General features: G+C 43.1%; 1 protein-coding gene across 1 annotated transcript; it reads right to left on the reverse strand.

The window, feature by feature from the left end:
• Positions 1-3,174: 3,174 nt before the first annotated feature.
• ACTBL2 (actin beta like 2) lies at positions 3,175-5,485 on the reverse strand. Its single transcript, XM_038402126.2, is given in 7 exon segments — positions 3,175-4,513; positions 4,516-4,805; positions 4,807-5,056; positions 5,059-5,195; positions 5,228-5,292; positions 5,295-5,342; positions 5,345-5,485. Coding segments are annotated over 7 exon segments (1,122 nt in total). The 5' UTR covers positions 5,426-5,485; the 3' UTR covers positions 3,175-4,262.
• Positions 5,486-18,972: the final 13,487 nt, after the last annotated feature.

The following is an 18,972-nucleotide window of genomic DNA, read 5'->3' on the forward strand; positions in this document are numbered from 1 at the left end:
TATGGTGGTATCCCGTAAAATCCCACAAGGTGGTAGAACTGCAGCTCATATAGGGTCTTTCATCAGAGGAGATCCATGCAGTATTCAGGGGATCTCAGCCATAAATACTCACATTCTTGTTAGGTAGACATCATTTTAGAGTTGGGGAAAAGTGCTTCTTTGAACTCAACATTGGAAATATATACACAAATTTTTGTAAGCCAAATATGTTTGCAAGCATGAGAATCACATTTACCTTGGAACTTTGAGGATATTAAGCAAGACTAGGAGCTTGTCTACATACACACTAATACTGTTAGTGCTTTAATTATGCTGCTATAGTTACGGTAATTCAACCCCTCTCCCCCTGCTTGTGTGGATGCACTTATATTGGTATAAAGGTGCCTTATACTGGTATAGCTACTATAAAGGAAGAGGAATAAGCTATACTACTATAAGGCACAATGTATGAGTTATACCAATATAACCACATCTTCTCAAGGCAGGGGAGTTTTTCTGCTTTAGCTGTTTTGGTAGAAAAAAAACCACATCCTTCACCAAAAAATTAAATTGGTATAAAAAGTGTGTAGAATAGGCCTAGAGCTGCTCAAAAAAGGTGAAGCCTGTGGAAAAAAGTGAGGCATTTTTCTTCTCCTGTCAGAGACTAGATTAGTCTTTTTTTATAAAGTTTAAGAGACCAATTTAACACATTTCCTCCCCTCTTCCATTCTAGCCCCTCCCTTTTTTGAGGGGGAGGGGGAAAGGAAGTTTAAAAACCCTAAATATCTTCAAGAATTTTCATTTAAAAAAAAAGCCCTTTTTTCAAATGAAGATTTTTTTTTTTAAAGTGTTCTAGGCAGCTCTACTGAAGTGAGGTAGCATGTAGTGTTTAGCCATGTGAAGCAGCCTCAATCACAGAGCAAGGCTAGGTCTATGTTTAATAAGGGGAAAGTTTTCACATCAAGGAAATATTCCAGAATATTGCTTCTACTGAGGTTTTAAAACCTTCAGTGTTTATATCCTCTACTCTTGGTGGAAATAGGTCCTTGCAGTAATGGGAGGAGGGTTGGATGTCAAGGCAAGGGATATTGTTACTAGAGCCACTCGAAAGCAAAGGCAGTTTCACAAAAAGCTTAAATCCCAGAATATTTCCACGCTAGAGGATTTGAAATGGAACCCCTTTGTTTTCTTGAAATGAAGGTACTTCCTCCTCCCTCCCCCCCCGCAAACCTTTTGAATTTGTGGCTTCCTATTTTCTCACATTTGCAACCCACTATACCAGTGTGACTGGTGGGTCTACTTTTTGCTACTCAAAATTTCTCAAGCCCTCCAACTTTTAAAGAGTGGCAGAGTTCTATTTTGCTTTGCCCGAAGCAAGGAAGTTTTGAAGAGTTACACAGAGGCAAAATAGGGGAGGCAACAAACAAACAAAAAAACCAACTCAACAGTTCTATTGCAGAAAGAAATGCAGATTCCATTTTTGGTTTCACCAGGAAGCTTTTTTACAAGACGACAGGTTTCAGAGTAGTAGCCATGTTAGTCTGTATTCGCAAAAAGAAAAGTAGTACTTGTGGCACCTTAGAGACTAACAAATTCCTCCAACGAGAGACTGCTGAATTGGAATTAATTTGCAAACTGGATACAATTAATTTAGGCTTGACTAGAGCCTGGGAGTGGATGGGTCATTACACAAAGTAAAACTATTTCCCCCATGTTATTTCCGCCCCCCCTCTTCCACCCCTCACTGTTCCTCAGACATTCTTGTCAACTGCTGGAAATGGCCCACCTTGATTATCACTACAAAAGGTTTTCTTCCTCCCCTCTTCCCCTCCCCCCCCCCCGCTGGTAATAGCTCATCTTAAGTGATCAGTCTCCTTACAGTGTGTATGATAACACCCATTGTTTCATGTTCTCTTTGTATATAAATCATCTTCCCATTGTATTTTCCACTGAATGCATCTGATGAAGTGAGATGTAGCTCACGAAAGCTTATGCTCAAATAAATTTGTTAGTCTAAGGTGCCACAATTACTACTTTTCTTTTTACAAAAAGTTTGTTTTGAAAAGAGGCCTTTTTGGTTTTTTTTGTTTTTTTTTTTAAAGTGACTCTCCCTAGCAGTTATCAATAACCTACAGATTGGACAGCTGAAATAAGATATTTAAACTAAGTTAGTGGAGCAGGACTGGTTGTTTAGAACAGTGGTTCTCAAAGCCAGCCCACTGTTTGTTCAGGGAAAGCCCCTGCCGGGCCAGACTGGTTTGTTTACTTCTGCATCCGCAGGTTTGGCCAATCACCACAGGTTCACCGCTGCAGGCCAATGGGGGCTGTGGGAAGGGCAGCCAGCACGTCCCTTGGCCCGCACCACTTTCTGCAGCCCCCATTGGCCTGGAGCGGTGAACTGCGGCCAGTGGGAGCCACAATTGGCCGAACTTGTGGTCGCGGCAGGTAAACAAACTGGTCCAGCCCAGCAGGGGCTTTCCCTGAACAAGTGGTGGACTGGCTTTGCGAACCACTGGTTTAGAATACATATGACAAACATATGCATGGCTTTGTTATTAACACTGCAATACTACAACTGAATCCACGGGGGCGGGGAAAAAGGGGAGTCCTCTGGCAGCCCCATAGACTTCAATAGAGCTCCATGCAGGCATAGATGTCCATCTTGTAGAAATAGTTGCATGACTGGGACTAAATGAACACCCTTCTCTTAACCATACAAGCAATGTTAAGGGGATGGGGTGGGGGTGGGGGGAAGCTGGAACATGATCTTCTGCTTGATTTTCTTTCAATATCCATTCATTTGTTTTGCAGTAGAGCAGTCAGAAGGAACAATTTTTCAAGTTACACAGATGTAATAAGCTCTCTTGCCTAAATGGTTTTCACTCAGCAGGGGGAAGTCATGCAAACAGCTAGTTTTAGTTAGTGTACTAATTTTTTTTTTTTTTTATAAATTAAAGTGACATTAGTAAGTCATGGCAGAAACCCTCCTGTCTCACCTACCAGCACTCTGTTGTTTGGTTTAAGTGTGATGGCAAGTTATAGTGGACATCAGCCCAGCTGTCTCTTAGCAAAGGAGAGAAGGATCTGTACCTACAAAAGTTAGATGGTTTTAGACTCTATGAAGTAACAAGGAGAATTAGTTTAGGGATCTGATATTTAATCTTTGGAAGAAATTAAAAAATGAACGGGTATCAATTAAGGTTTTTGCCTACAGTGGAAGAGCTAGGGCAAATTCTTGTGTGTCCTAAAGACTAGGGATGCTACCCACCATTCCAGCAATAAAGGAACTGAAATTTCAGGTCCAAGATTCTGCTTATTCTTTGAACAGTTTCTATGCAGAAGAATGGGCTAGTTCTCAAGTAGGTCAAACCCTTATAACTGTCTGGTGTCCTTTAAAATGTACTAAGCCATTTCAAGCTCTGCTCTTTAAAAGCATAGAATTACACTTTAATGTAGTAAGCAGGCATTATATGCTAGTTAAGTGATTTAATAGAGTCCAGCTGCATTTGCTTTATGGGAGGACTTGCAAAACTCCACTCAAAGATTGAAGAGTCCTTCCATTATATAGCTGCTTGTGTCCTGTAAGAAAGCGGTAGTCTTTCTAGTCTGAAAGAAGTGTTCTTGACCATATTAGAGATTAGCCTTTTTATTATTATGCATATTTGAGAATCAGTTTACAGGTTTTTTTTTGTATAATGGTGTTTAGGAACTAGAAATTTTTGCTACAGTAGATAGTCTCACTGCTAAGGGAATGGTTTGTTCTAGTTGTCAAAACTAAGATCAGTGTTCTAAACTATAGCTTAGAAGTATAAAAAACAGCAAACCCATGTTTAGCAACTCCAAATATGCAACATTAACCCATTATCTTGCCACTTAGGCATTTATCTATAAAACCCAGATGTTTTAGGACACAAAAAAGTGCTTGTTTATAGAGGTTATCAGCCTGTAAGAGACTATTCAGCATTGAATTGTTATTCTGACCCTTACATGTTAGCTTTGATCCATGACTGGAGGACTTTAAACTGCAAAGATGATAGTAGTATAATTCACCCAAGCTTCACAAAAGAAGAGCTCTACTAGATAACCTTTTCCTATCAGTTAGTCACTGCTCTAAAATTAATAGCAAACAATTAAACTGTTTTCTTTGATAAAGAAATAAAGGAAATGAGTTTGTAGCACTGGATACTAGGTCTTCTAAGAGGAGAGCCCTTAAAGAGGAGAATTAATATAGCTCGATATGGTGGATACATTTTTCTCATGCAGTTGTCTGCAGGGAAGTCCCTTTAAAAACATTTGCAGTGAACAACAGATGGCCTGGATTCATCATATTCCAGTTTGGTGATCCACATTTGTTGGAAAGTGGAGAGAGAAGCCAAGATGGAGCCACCAATCCAGACAGAGTATTTACACTCAGGAAGGGCGATGATTTTGATTTAAGTAGTACTTGGTGCCAGGGAAGCAATCTCTTTCTGCATCCGGTCAGCAATGCCTGGGTACAGGGCGCTGCCCCCAGACAGCACCGTATTGGCATATGGTCCTTGCAGATGTCCACATCATATTTCATGATAGAGTTGAAGTTAGTCTCATGGATGCTGCAGGATTCCATGCCCAGGAAGGCTGGCTGGCAAAGGGCCTCAGAGTAGCAGAACCTCTCATTGCCTAAGGTGATCACCTGCCCATCAGGTAGTTCATAGCTCTTCTCTAGTGAAGAGGAGATGGCGGATGTGGCCATTTCCTGCTCAAAATCCAAGGCAACATAGCATAGCTTCTCCTTGACATCATGCACAATCTCCTTCTCATCTGTGGTGGTGAAGCTGTAGCCTCTCGGTCAGGATTTTCATGCATTTGGCCAGGATCTAACTGACTGCCAGGTCTAGCTAGAGACTAGCATAGGGCAGGGCATAGCCATCATAGATGGGGACTGTATGGGTAACCCCATCACCAGAATCCATCACAATGCCTGTGGTGTGGCTAGAGGCATAGAGAGATAGCACAGCCTGGATAGCCATATACATAGCTGGTGTGTTGAAGGTCTCAAATATGATCTGAGTCATCTTCTCCCTGTTAGCCTTAGGGGAGCCTCACTAAGCAATAATGGATGCTCCTCAGGGGCCACCCGCAGCTCATTGTAGAAAGTGTGGTGCTAAATCTTCTCTATGTCATCCCAGTTAGTAACAATGCCATGTTCAATAGGGTACTTCAGCATCAGGATACCGAGCTTACTTTAAAAAAAAAAAGGAAGTACCCACGCTTACTTTGGGCTTCATCCCCAACATAGCTGTCCTTCTGGGTCATCCCCATCATCACACCCTGTGACCCTGGTGCCTAGGGCACCCCACAATGGAGAGGAACATAGCATGGGGAAGGCATCATCCCCAGCAAACCCAGCCTTGCACTTATCAGAGCCATTGTCCACAACTAGACCAGCAATCTCTTCATCAGCCATGGCAATTAACAGACAGAGGGAGCAGATTAGTGACTACTAGGAAGATATTTTCATATTCATTGCTGCTGGAGAAGTAATAAGAGAGGAATGAGCCTCTGTCATATTTAAAGGCAGCTGGGTCTCAGCATGAGCCTGCCCACCAACCTCCCCCACATCTCCCAGTAGGAGGATCTCTTGGCAAAACACCATTTCATTGGTTCACTGTTGTGTAGGCTGCAGCTCGTGCTCCTATTCAGACAGCTTCTCCCCTATTAGCAGTAGCCACTAGAATATTATTGGCCTCAGATGGATAATTGAGCCTCTTCCTCTGAATTGCAATCACTTGCTCTTCTCTCTGCACAAAAGGGTTTAGGGAAGTAAGGACACCCATCTGCCTTGAGTAGAGGAAGGTAAGTGATATGTATTTACAGTAGCTAGGGAGAGTAGGTATTTACAGGTGCTAACTGAATGCTTGGCATTAGCATAGTACTTGGTAATTACATGCCTTAGGTTAACCATAAGGAACCTAATGAGAACTAAAAAGAAAAGGAGTACCGGTGGCACCTTAGAGACTAACAAATTTATTAGAGCATAAGCTTTCGTGAGCTACAGCTCACTTCATCAGATGCATATCAATGAGAACTAGATTCTGTTCCCATTAAAGTCAATGTGGAGGCTGAATCCTTAACACCACAGTGGACCCTTCTCTTAAAGCTTTGTAGGGCTGTTAAAGCATTAAGGGAGGAAGGTAGATTTGTGCTCTCTAGGGAGCTAAAGGCTGCGGGGGACGCTTTTGGTCCTGAAAATGTTTCTGCCTTGTCCGCAAACACTGATTGTGTGGAAAAGGGGGACGAGGGGAGAGGAACTTTTTTATGCAATAGACTTGGGCACATAAAGGCCTGTAAGAGGAGATGTAATGGGTTCAGGCTATAGCTTATAGCTGCCCTAAAGAAAGCTGTCTTCTTAATAACTGAAGCCTTTGGATATTTCATGTTGTTTCAGCTTTTCAATAAGAACAATTTATATCTTCCAAAAAGCTGTGTTTTAAATGCCCAACAGCTGTTCAGGATGCTAATTTCTTAGGGTCATCTTTTGGGGCTGGCTTCTTTTCTGACTTAAGAATGGGTTTTGTGCAGGCATTGACTGGTAGCTTACGAGGCCTCTTCTTTTCTCTTCTTTTCTTTTCTGTGTGTTCATGAGAGGTAGAGGAAAGCTTAAGCTACAATGAATTTGCCTTTGAAATATGTATTTGCCAGACCTTTCAGACTGGCAGAGAGAATGTAGACAGTAGGTACCCCGACATATAAAGAAAATGTTGTGCCTTCTGTAAATTCAGAACGCCACAAAACACAAGTCCCTTTAATTAGGAGCTCCACCCTATAGAGAATTCCACACAGTTAGCCCACACTTAATACTATCATTTGCCAAAGTATGGCTTTAAGGAAGAAGTTTTGAAATGCAGATCTTTGGGATTTTATATACAGAATGTGCTAAGAAAAACAGGATGAGTATAAGGTATAGTTTTCATATTTAAATCCCTTCAATGAACTATTGACCTACATCCTCAAATTCCACAGCAGTAAGTGGGCTGGAACTTAAGTGTTTGCTTTATTGCTGGCCCAGCAAAAACAAAGGTCTTTGAATGTCAGTGGGTAAGTGAACTCTGCTGGAAGAAAATGCATTTAAAAAGGGGCAATACTGACCTGACTATTAGAACATTGACAGGTGCGAGAGAAATACCTACTGACAGGATAAAGAAGAGAACCCACTTTTGCTGGATGTACTGGTAGCACTTGCTACTTGATTGCTGCTGGAGTGAGAACCTTTTTCATGGTGAACCCCCTCTCTAAGCCTCGTTAGGGGGGCAAAGTGCTCTTGTGTGTGTGTATATGTATATGTAACTCTAGCTCTAGTAGCTCTGATTCTGTGTTTCACCTTCTGCAGTCCATTATCCCTGAACCAGTGTGAGTGGCTGATTCTGACTAGACCCACTAGCACAGATTTCAACAGCTATGCATGGTGCAAGGCAATAGGAAAAGTTGTTTTCTGTTCTCTTGTGTAGAACACTATTGCTGCAATAGTGTCATGTACTTACTAGAGGCAGGGCTGAGACAGCCCCTATTATTAAGCTTGCCTGACACTTCCTATTATAAGACTCTGTTTTCAGTTACTTATAACTTTGCCAGACTTAATCATTTGGTCTGAAACTTTACATACCAGGTGTTGGCCTTGGACTGCATTTTTTTTTCTTGGTGGGGATTTTAGCCACAATGGAATAGTTGCTTCGAAGATCAAGGTTAAAGAAAATGTTGTTTTGCTCAGGTTAAAACAGTCTGGAAACCTCTGAGCAGGTTTAGTTGCCCCCAGGCTTCGGAGCAAGGACTCAGAATTTGGCAAGGGGCTTTTTGCCCTCCCTCTGAAAATCTGCCCAGATTTGGCCAAATTATAAGTAAATGGAAAAATCAGTTTGCACATGCTCAGTAAAGACTTTGATTTTTAGCAGCTAAAAATCTCTGAAGATTCTGTCCTCATTGAGCATGCTTGCACTCCATAGGGTTCTGAGGAAAAAATATCATGTGATCATGTAATTAAAGACTGTATCATAATGTGAATGCCCAAGGGGTCTGAATTACACAGGCAATCTATATTCTGGCATTTCCTATTTCTTGTGTGCTTGACTTGGCAACCATAAACAAAATTTTTGGTCTGTAATTGTTGTTCTTGCAGCAGTGCCAAGAGGCCGCAGTCAAGATTAGGGCCCTAGTGTTTGTGAGTGAGAGTCTTTGTCCGAAAGAGCTTTACATCTAAATAGAGAGACGGGCAAAGGGACAGAGAGACTAAGTGACTTGCCCAAGCTCATACAGTAGATAAATGATAGAGCTGTAATAGATGTCAGGATGTCTGAGGCCTAGTCAGTGCTCTGTCTATTGGGCCCGGCTACCCTATACTATAATATATTGCATTATACTATATATGTTAAAATTAAGAAGACTGGCCAATTTTGTAATATTTAAAATGTCTTATTAGCACATTCTCTTAATAGATGCAATATTGTAACAAGATGGCCTGCCCTTTAAGGAACTGGGGCTAGCCAGCCTGTTCACTAGTCAGATGCAGCTAAGACGGGAACGCATGTTTGGGGTTAGTAGACCCACCTAGGGAGACTTAAAAGCCTGATAGCTGATTGGTCAGGGTACTGAAAAGGATGCTCCAAGGCCATTCAGTGAGAGACTACTGCTGAAGAGTGAGTTGTAGAAGAGAGATGCTATGCAGGCTGCTCTGGGTGGTGATTTCTCTCTAAGGCTCCCAGAGACTAGCATCAGTGATTTTTGTTTTGAGGACTTTAAGTTTGGGAGCTCTGAACCAAGGTGCTGAGGTGAGGGTCTTATGAACTGTGGTTACAATTGCTTCTTCCCTTAAATAAAGTCTCTGGGAATATGCTATTTTGTTAGCTTGTTTTTGGCATCTCCTTTAAAGTTGACCTATGGACATACTATTTGAGAGAAATTAAATTGGGCCTCACGCAGTACCACCCCAGGCTGCAAAGGGGCATGCTAGAACAGTACATCCCTTTTTACAAATATATTAATTGAAATATAAAAATATAGTTTATGCATCTCGTGTAGACACATGGTCCTAAAGTAGACATTCAAATGCTACATCTTACGGCAGGTGGAAGAAACTCCACTGCAGAAAAGATTGATATCATCCCCTATTTCTAAATTTTAAGCTGTGCTGGCTGTTGGAAAAATAGCTTGGCCAAAAAGCTTGAATCATTCCTTTCCCTCCCCTTAAGGCTTTGCTAACCACAAGCCAATCAAGGTGGAATAGTTTAACTTGCTCTCCTCCAGAGCAGCAGACTCCTGAAAACAGCCTTATTTCATTTGCATAATTCCCCCCCCTCCAAGTAACTACCAACAGATGATACCTTGCTGAGCAATCCATTCCCATTTTATTACAGTGCAGGAGAATTCATTGGTATCAATCCAGTCATGCAGTTCAATTATTTGGGTTATAGATTTTTTTTTTTATGTGAGCTCTGAGCTGCTTTTATTTGATTAGTGGGTATATATGAAATGCAGCGTAACTGTTCAGTTAACATTCAAAATAACATAGTTACGTGAGAGAATTTACACACTCACTGGAGTAAACTAGAAATAGTGCCTAATCAGGCTCAGTAAAATAGGACTTAAAAACTCTGGAGAGCTTTTTAGTAAACAGAAACATGTAATAATGCTGGATAGAATCCCTTCTTTTCAAAGTGATCATTCTGGCTAGGCGGTGGGTTAGGGCTAGATAGTGGGTTACCCACTGCACTGATTTCCAGAAAAGGGAGGACAGAGTTCAAATGTGACTTAAGACACCAATTGAGAAGGAGTTGGATAATCTCAGTGCAATCTTGGTGGGTGTTTATACCACATTATAATTAAATTAGGGCACTGCATGGACTAGAGTCATCTAGCCACCTCCTGCATAGAACTATAGTTCCTCGATCCTGTGTTCTTTGCCATCTCTCCCATACACCTATTATGGGACAAATGTAAAACAGGACAATGTCAACAGTATCAGTAATAATGCTTAGCATTTACATAGAACATTTTCAGTGTTAACGAATGCTCAGAGTGCCTCCAAGAATAACATTAGGATTATAGGGACCATTACTTCACATCATCTAACTTTGATTAGGACCCCATAGCTGGGGCTGGATAGACTAAGAGCTAGATGGTGGTTGAGAGCAGTGGTGTGGCCCACGCAATGTAGAGGGGGTTGATTCAACATATGAACATTGGTGAACTTTCAGAACCTGGCCTATGGTGTTCATACTTCAGGCTCTTCTTCACCAGCGGCTTCTTCTGATACCAAGTGCTGTTTGATACAGTCACTGGGAAAGTTTGACTAAAATAGCTTAGAAACTATTATATTCACGCAAGAACCATGACATTTATATCAAGGCAGTTTTTGAGATGGGGAGTAGTCTTGGACACAAGTCAGTTTGGCAGTGATTTGCTGGGTGAGAGCCATGATCCTCTCCACTCCCTCACTAACAGTGGAATTTACCCATGTGTAGAGGGCCAGAATGAGCCTTATGCACCATATGAGTCCTAGAAGCCCTCTGTGGCCCTGATCCTGCAGGCTGCCCCATGGGTAGGAATTCTGTGCCCATGTGAAGCACTATTGAAATCAGTGTATTACAGGAGGCTGGGTAGGATTTACCTGCTCTACTCCATTTGCTATTTTGTATCTCTCTATCTTGCTCTCTCACTAATTTGTCTATTGTCTAAATTAAATAGTTCCAACCTTTGTGCTCACTCTGTGTCTTTTACACACTTCTAAAAAGTTTTGTTCCTCTGGCTCTGAGCCCCAGTCTCAGTAGAGTTACTTCTGTTTGAGTCCATTGTATGTGACAGCAAATTATGGCTGTAAGCATGAGGCATTTTAGGTCAGAAAAAAGTGGGGGTTGTGCATTTTATAGCACATTAGAAAGGGGCATAATATGGAGTCACAGCTTTTCATACATTATGTGTAAAATATATATGGACAACATTTTCAACGTCTGAACAAGGAATGTTTAATCTGTGATTCTAGATCCACATGCAGCTCTTGCACTCCAGCAATTTGATCAGCATTTCACGTTTTCACTCACGCTGCCTGTTCTTAGGCAAAGGGCTGATCAGAAAAGCAGTCTCTAATGATGCGGTGCAGTGCAAACCCACAGATCTACTGTGATTCCCTCATATCCCTGCAAGCTGGGGTGGCAGGTTTGTAGAAATTTTGGTGGTGCCCAGAACCTGCCCCCCCCCCAACTCCATGCCCCATCTGTCCAAGGCTCTGGGAGGGAGTTTGGGTGGGGTGAGGAGGTCCAGGGTGCAGGCCCTGGGCTGGGGCAGGGGATTGGGGAGCAGGCTCTGGGGGGGAGTTTGGGTGCAGAAGGGGTGAGAGGTTGGGCTCTGGGAGGGAGTTTGCGTGGGGGAGTGGTCTGGGGTGCAGGCTCTGGGATGGAGTTTGGTTGCTGGGTGCAGGCTCTAGGCTGGGGCAGCGGATGGGAGTGCAGGAGGGGGTGAGGGTGCAGGCTCTGGGATGGAGTTTGGGTGTAGGCTCTGGGCTGGGGCAAGGGGTGCGGGCTCTGAGAGGGAGTTTGGGGGCAGGAGAGGATGTGTGGGAAGGGGGTGGGGGTGCAGCAGTTGTGTTGTAACTAGGCAAATTTATGTTGACACAAATTTGCACTATAATGTTAGAACATCACTCTGACTTTGTGTTTGTATACAGTTCCTCGAACTGACCATGTGACTCTACAGCTCCAAAAGGCTGACTAATGCTAATATAAACACAAACACTAAGAGATCTAGCATATGTGTAACACATGGAATATTAAAGAATAATTTATCTGTAACACAAGCCATTGTTTTCAGTCTCAGTAAAAGTAGAGGTCACAGTCCATGTGATTGCTAGTATCCACCAGATGGCACAAGCACTCCCTCTTTGGTAGTAGCTGACTACTAGCTGGCAGGAAAAAAGCCAGTACAATGAGTACATGATCAAAAAGAAAAGGAGTACTTGTGGCACCTTAGAGACTAACAAATTTATTAGAGCATAAGCTTTCGTGAGCTACAGCTCACTTCATCGACTGTCTAGTACTTGCACACAGACTTGCTATGTCTGGTTTACAGCGTTTTTTTTTTTTTGTGTGTGTGTGTGTCTGGTTTAATACCTTTAGTTTCTTCTGTGTAATTGATAATTCCTGCACTGATGGCACCTTGCATCTGAAGGCCTTTACAGATACACATTGATTCATTTTCCTAACAGCGATAGAAAGAACTAAGTAAGTCACTTTAAGTGTGAGTGAACTGAGGCATAGAGGCCACAAAAGCTCAATGGCCGAGTAGGGAATGCAGGTCAGAACTCCTCTCCCCTAAGCTAATCACTACCTGGCACTAAAGGATTAATAAAAATGAATATAAAATTATTATAAGACATCTATCCTCTAGCCTGGCCAAACTGCTCAGAACTATACTGGTGGTGGGACATGTAGATGGCTTTATGCCACCAGTGTGTTTTCCCCAGCTGTTCTCCCAGATGCAACTTAGAGCAGCCTTTTGTTGATTAATTCAAATACATCCATACTCCCCTCCCCTGCCCCCATTTTGTTACCAGATTTGCCCATTACTTCGGGGTATGCTCATCTATTAGGGTTACTCTGTAATTCTATCAATGTAGTGCTTGTGTCACTTGTGTCCTCATACCAAACTCTACTTCTCCCTGCTGCAAATTCCCTCCCAATGGAGCTATCCTGCAGGACCTAGACTCCCCAGGGCTGGGTTCTTCCAGCCCCAGAATCAAACAAACTTATACAAGTTAACAGAGCGTGTCTGAGAGGACCAGGTAAATCAGCACTCCCAAGCTGACCCCTTATTTGTCCCTGGACTCAGTAGGCTGGGTCAAGCAGCGTTTCCAAGTTGTCACCCTCATATGCCATGGGCACCACACCACACCACTGCCTGAGCAGGCTGAGTCGAGTAGCGCTTTCAATCTGCCATCCTCATATGTCCCAGGTTTCAGCACGTCCCTATCCCCACTTTCATGTTACACTTGTTCTGGTAGAAACCTACTTGTTGAGCAAACACCACAGGATTTTTGGGTGCTGCAGGGATCTGTAGCTTGGGTACGAAGAGTGTTGCTGCAAAGCAAATGAGGAAGCCAAAAAACACCCACGAGGGAGGGAGGGAGAGAGAGAGAGAGAGAAGCAACCAGCTTAATCATGAAAGTTATTTATTGCCAGGTAATAACTATACGGGAGCCAAACAAACAAAACAGTTATAATATTAAATCTAACTTAAATTTGATTATAAAAAGTCAAGTTTAGAAAACTATAACTGATCACACAAGTCATGGTCAGAAGTCTATACCTAGAGAGAGAGAGCTGGGTTCTCACCACTCCGTGAAGCTTGAATCGATCGGGGTTCCCACGTGGTGGTGTTAGCTGAGGGTTCAGAGTGCTGAAGACAGGCAGAGCCCAGCATGATCAGTCAGGAGAAAATGAAGTCCCAATGGAACTGATGCAGATTTTGGATCCAGGCATGAGAACACTTATTTGAGCCTGGGTAGGGGTTTTTGTAGGGAAAGAACAATGGTACAAGGGAGAACACTAGATTTGTTTATGTGTAAATTGATGACTCAAGGGAGTATACCAAAGTTGTTTTGTTCAGGCTAGACAATAAGAACTGATCATTCCTGGTTATGGGTGGTGGTCCTTGGAGGGAGCTCACAATTAGGGAGCTTCACTATTTTGGATACCAATAAAGGATTTATTACTAGAATTGGTTTAATAACTACTGAGCTAGGTGTGCGCAGGGGTGGGTTCATTAACATCTGGAGCAGAGATCCCTCATCATGCATTGCTTCCCTGCTTTTCTGGGTCCCAGAATTCCATGCGGTTCTTGCCTTGGAATCTCTGTTCTTCATTCTGTATGCTCATAGAGATGCCTCCCTGTCCCATCTTTGATGCAAATGAGGCTAGGGGAGTTTCCTTAATCCTGTCATCCTTATCCCAGGAGTTTAGGTGTGTCTCCCACTGTCTTTTTCATTGCTTTTTGTAAGACTTTCTTCTGACAGGTTTTGGCTCAAACAGAGGCTGGGGCGGGTGGGGGGTGGGTGGGTTGGAAGGTCTTTTGTGAGTCAGATAGGCTGGGTACTGTGCCCTGATTCCCTAAGAACACAGAACTGACAGTTAACACCTTCATATCCCCTTTTAGGTATCTCCTTGCAATGAGCAAAAATAAATATATAAAACATATACTAGCAGGACCTTCTACGCATAGCTGGTCTCTGGCTTTAGAAAGAAATACTTTTTTAAAAAAAAATCACAAAATGCCGACAAGCTTTTCTTATGCATATATTATAGTAATACTGCTAGATATTCTTACTCATGATATTTGAGTCAATAAGAACCTATCTAAAGATTTTAATCTTCAAAGTGCTGTCCAGACATTAACTAATGAATCTTCAACACATCCCTATGAGATAGATAACTTTAATTATCTCCATTTTACAGATGGTAAACAGGCACAGTGTAGTTAAGTGATTTGCTCAAGGCACCACAGCAAGTTTGCATCCTAAGAAATGTTTCCCAAACTGTGGGTAACCTGTGCTCTTCTGTGCTGTGAAAGAGTCAGTGTCTTTTATTTTCCAGTGACTTGTAGGTGAGCCAGACTAATGCTGGCCATGCAGAATAGTGAACTCCCTTTAGCAACCTTGGTAAGTATCATCTGTATGAAGAAAAAGGCATGTTTGTGTCAGAGTTCTATTGTTTTTGATGACTTCCTTTATTTGGTTGGAAGTAAGGTAGAAATTCTCTGACTAGGAAACTGAAGCCTGTGAATTGCTGGTGATCTTCTGTGGAGTGGTTTGTGTGGGCCACAAAATGCAGTTCTGTGTGCTTTCTCTCTGGGTAAATTTAACATTCTGAAGGAAGGGTTGTTTTTGCAGGTCCAAATCCTGTATCCAAAAGAGCAAATCCCGTGTGTGTGGCAGAAGGTGGAGGGGAAAACAGTCTTTCCTCATCTTCAGGTCATTCTGTAGCCATAACTGCAGACTCAGGACCATTGGCCACTATCTTTGAAAACTTATAGTGATCGGGGGAGGTCCTGGATGACTGGAAAAACTTTTAATGTAGTGCCCATCTTTAAAAAAGGGAAGGAGGAGGATCTGGGGAACTACAAGCCAGTCAGCCTCACCTCAGTCCCTGGAAAAATCATGGGGCAGGTCCTCAAGGAATCAATTCTGAAGCACTTAGAGGAGTGGAAAGTGATCAGGAACAGTTCATGCCTGACTCACCTAATTGCCTTATATGATGAGATGACTGCCTCTGTGGACGAGGGGAAAGCAATGGACATGTTATTCCTTGACTTTAGCAAAGCTTTTGATACGATCTCCCACAGTATTCTTGTCAGCAAATTAAAGAAGTATGGGCTGGATGAATGGACTATAAGGTGGATAGAAAGCTGGCTAGATCATCGAGCTCAATGGGTAGTGATCAATGGCTCCATGTCTAGTTGGCAGCTGGTATTAAGCAGAGTGCCCCTGTTGACTGAAACAGGAGAAAGAATTGACAATGGCCAAGAATCTTGGTCTCAGGTTCGCCTCTCTTCCCATATCTATCACCGGGGGTTTATGTTCCCAGATATGACTTAGACAGGATAAAGGTACAACAAGTTTTATTAATGGGGTGGCAAAGATTCCCCAGGTAACAAGAAGAGACAGATAAAATAAGGCAGGCTGTATCAATAGGAATTTGTATACAGGAATTAAAATGACAATGACTCTACCATCTCTAGCAGCTTGATCTGATGATGTTTTCTCTTCTTTAAGATGGATGCAGCATGGCAGGGCAGCTGGATCCCTCAGACGGAAATAGGACCTCAGGGCAGGAACAGATGAGCATCTTCTCAGGTAAGATGAGAGTATTCAGGTAATTGAATCCCTCCCCCTCTCTCCACCTGCATCGTCGTGCGTGGAGCAAGTGATCACTATAAGAAGATGAAATAGGTGCATGTAGGTGAGTATATCCCCTGCTAAGATCACCCTGGTGGGGTAAATGGCCTACCCTCAGTCACATACTTTGTCTCAAACAGACAGCAACAAGACTCTGCCACTCAGGTGGGCAGCCCCGATCTAATCTGAGCACCAGCTATATAGACATTGGGTTGGTAGGCAGATTAGCTGATTGACAGTAACTATCTTTTCCCGCCTAAACATAAAAAGGCGCCAAACTCGGAGTGAGGAGGGGACAAGAAGGGTTTACAAAATGGATGTCTAGTTGGCCTTAGGATTTTTACGTCTACACCCCAAGGATTGGTCCTGGGGCAGATTTTGTTTAATATTTTCATTAATGATCTGGAGGATGGCATGGATTGCACCCTCAGCAACTTTGCAGATGACACTAAACTGGGAAGAGTGGTAGGTACGCTGGAGGGTAGGGATAGGATACAGAGGGACCAAAAGAAATCTGATGAGGTTCAGCAAGGACAAATATAGAGTCCTGCACTTAAAACGGAAGAATCCCATGCACTGCTACAGATTAGGGACCAAGTGGCTAGGCAACAGTTCTGCAGAAAAGGACCTAGGGGTTACACAGTGAATGAGAAGCTGGATGTGAGTCAACAGTGTGCCCTTGTTGCCAAAAAAGCTAACTGCATTTTGGGCTGTATAAGTAGGAGCATTGCCAGCAGATCGAGGGACGTGAGGCATTGGGGAGGCCTCATCTGGAGTACTGTGTCCAGTTTTGGGCCCACACTACAAGAAGGATGTGAAAAAATTGGAAAGCGTCCAGCAGAGGGCAACAAAAATGATTAGGGGGCTGGAGCACATAATTTATGAGGAGAGGCTGAGGGAACTGGGATTATTTAGTCTGCAGAAGAGAAGAATGAGGGGGGATCTGGTAGGTGCTTTCAACTGAAAGGGGGTTCCAAAGAGGATGGCTCTAGACTGTTCTCAGTGGTAGCAGATGACAGAATGAGGAGTATTGGTCTCCAGTTGCAGTGGGGGAGGTTTAGGTTGGATATTAGGAAAAACTTTTTCACTAGGAGGGTGGTGATGTGTTACCTAGGGAGGTGGTGGAATCTCCTTCCTTTTGAGGTTTTTGCAGTCAGGCTTGACAAAGCCCTGGCTGGGATGATTTAGTTGGGGATTGGTCCTGATTTGAGCAGGGGGTTGGACTAGATGACCTCCTGAGGTCCCTTCCAACCCTGATATTCTATGAACAGGCCCTGCAGCTGCTATTCCTTCCTAGGTGGAGTGGATTAGACTGAGTAGCTGTAGATGATGATCCATTGGCCCTAGCCTACCCCTAAACTCTGGGACAAAGACAGCCATTACAGAGCTGTGCTCCATTGTGTGCCAGCTCCCTACAGATTCTGTGTAGTGGAGCCCTATGTGATGAGATCCCTGGAGACTGGGACTGGGACTGCTGTGCCCCCTTAACTCTCCAACCTCTCACAATGCTTTGCCAGTGACAAGCAGTAAAGCCCTCCAGGTGCTGTTGTCACTCAGCACAACCGCATGTGGAGCCCCACACTCGGCTGGATTGCATCAATGCTCCCCAAGCCACTCATGAGTCTCACAGAGAAAGGCACCGGCCGAATCCCCCCAGCTCCCAGCCTTGTACCTCAGGAATATACTGTCTTGCACTGCTCAAAATGAGCAATGCAAGTTTATTAAGTGGTTCACCACTTCATGAATGGAAAGTGGATATACACCAGCCTTTGTAAATCTGAGCAGATTTACCAAACGCTTCAGGCACACTCAGTGATAAAGATAAATAGTAAAACAAGTTTATGGACTACAAAATATAGGCAAAAAGTCAAAGTGGTTACCAAAATAAAATAAAATATAACCACACAATCTAAACTCTCAACTCTATTAGACTGGGCAACAGCTAGATTAAGCAGTATTTCTTACCCACCTGAATATTGCAGTTCATAGTATGCAGGTTTCACTCTTGAAATCTGGGCCAGTCTCCTGTTAGTCTTCTGAGTGCTCTTGTTGCTTGCAGAATAGGTGGGGGGAGGAGAAAAGGCCAAGCATGGAGCTCCTGTGTTCTATTTTATATCATTAGTCCATGTACTTGGAGAACCCAAATCCAGGCATGTCTGGTGGGCATTGCTGAGTAACCAGGAAAGGTTGAGCCATTCACCTGGTGTGACCTTGTGCAAGTGAGTCATTGCATTGTAGCTCTCTTGCTGGACAATGGATGTTGATGGAGGTTCGACACTCGCCTGGGCACTGGTTATCCCCCTGGTTATTGTCTTTGAGGAGCTAATATCTGGGTGCTTCTCAAACCAACAGCATATTTTAGTGACAACCATATAACACAATTCTCATAACTTCATATGCATTAATGATATATTTATTTTGATGGAACGGTAGGTTTCAGCAGATCATAACCTTTCCCATGTTACCTTACAAGGCATGCTTCATGTGCAATATCACAATTATATACAGATGATGAATATGGGGGTCACAGGGCATTCCCCTGGGGTGCAGTGTCACACCCTACCTCTTCTCATCAGAGCTGCCTTTGGATTTATAGGAAGGCTTGGGGGAGACCTGCCCTATGATGCCACAGCTGTGATTAGCAATAGGTGGCTTCATTACAGAGGAGAGAAACCATCACATTCAGAAACCCATCAGCTTATCCGGACAAGAACCACAAATAATTTCATGGCTTTTGGTTTCCTTTGCTGAGTGTAGTGTTTGTATCAGAACAGTCTTCTGGTTTTGGGAGCTGCATCACTAGTGGGTGGTTTACGCTAACTTCCTTAAGTGGTCTATAGCTGAACTATTCTATAGAGGTTCTTATACCATGCTCATCACAGAAGTGCATTAAGCAACATACCTAACATCTGTCATTCTCTCATCCTCACCACAGGGGGAGAAGTGTGTGCAGTGGAGTGTCTCGCTTTGGCAGGATTTTTTTTGTTTTAAATGTACATGTTGCTATATATTTATGTTGGAGAATACATAGGTCAAAGCAATGTGCCTTGCACTGGCAGCAGAAGGGGGTGAGGTTTGTG

This window comes from Dermochelys coriacea, chromosome 5, assembly GCF_009764565.3.
Source record: "Dermochelys coriacea isolate rDerCor1 chromosome 5, rDerCor1.pri.v4, whole genome shotgun sequence".
NCBI classification, from domain to species: domain Eukaryota; kingdom Metazoa; phylum Chordata; order Testudines; family Dermochelyidae; genus Dermochelys; species Dermochelys coriacea.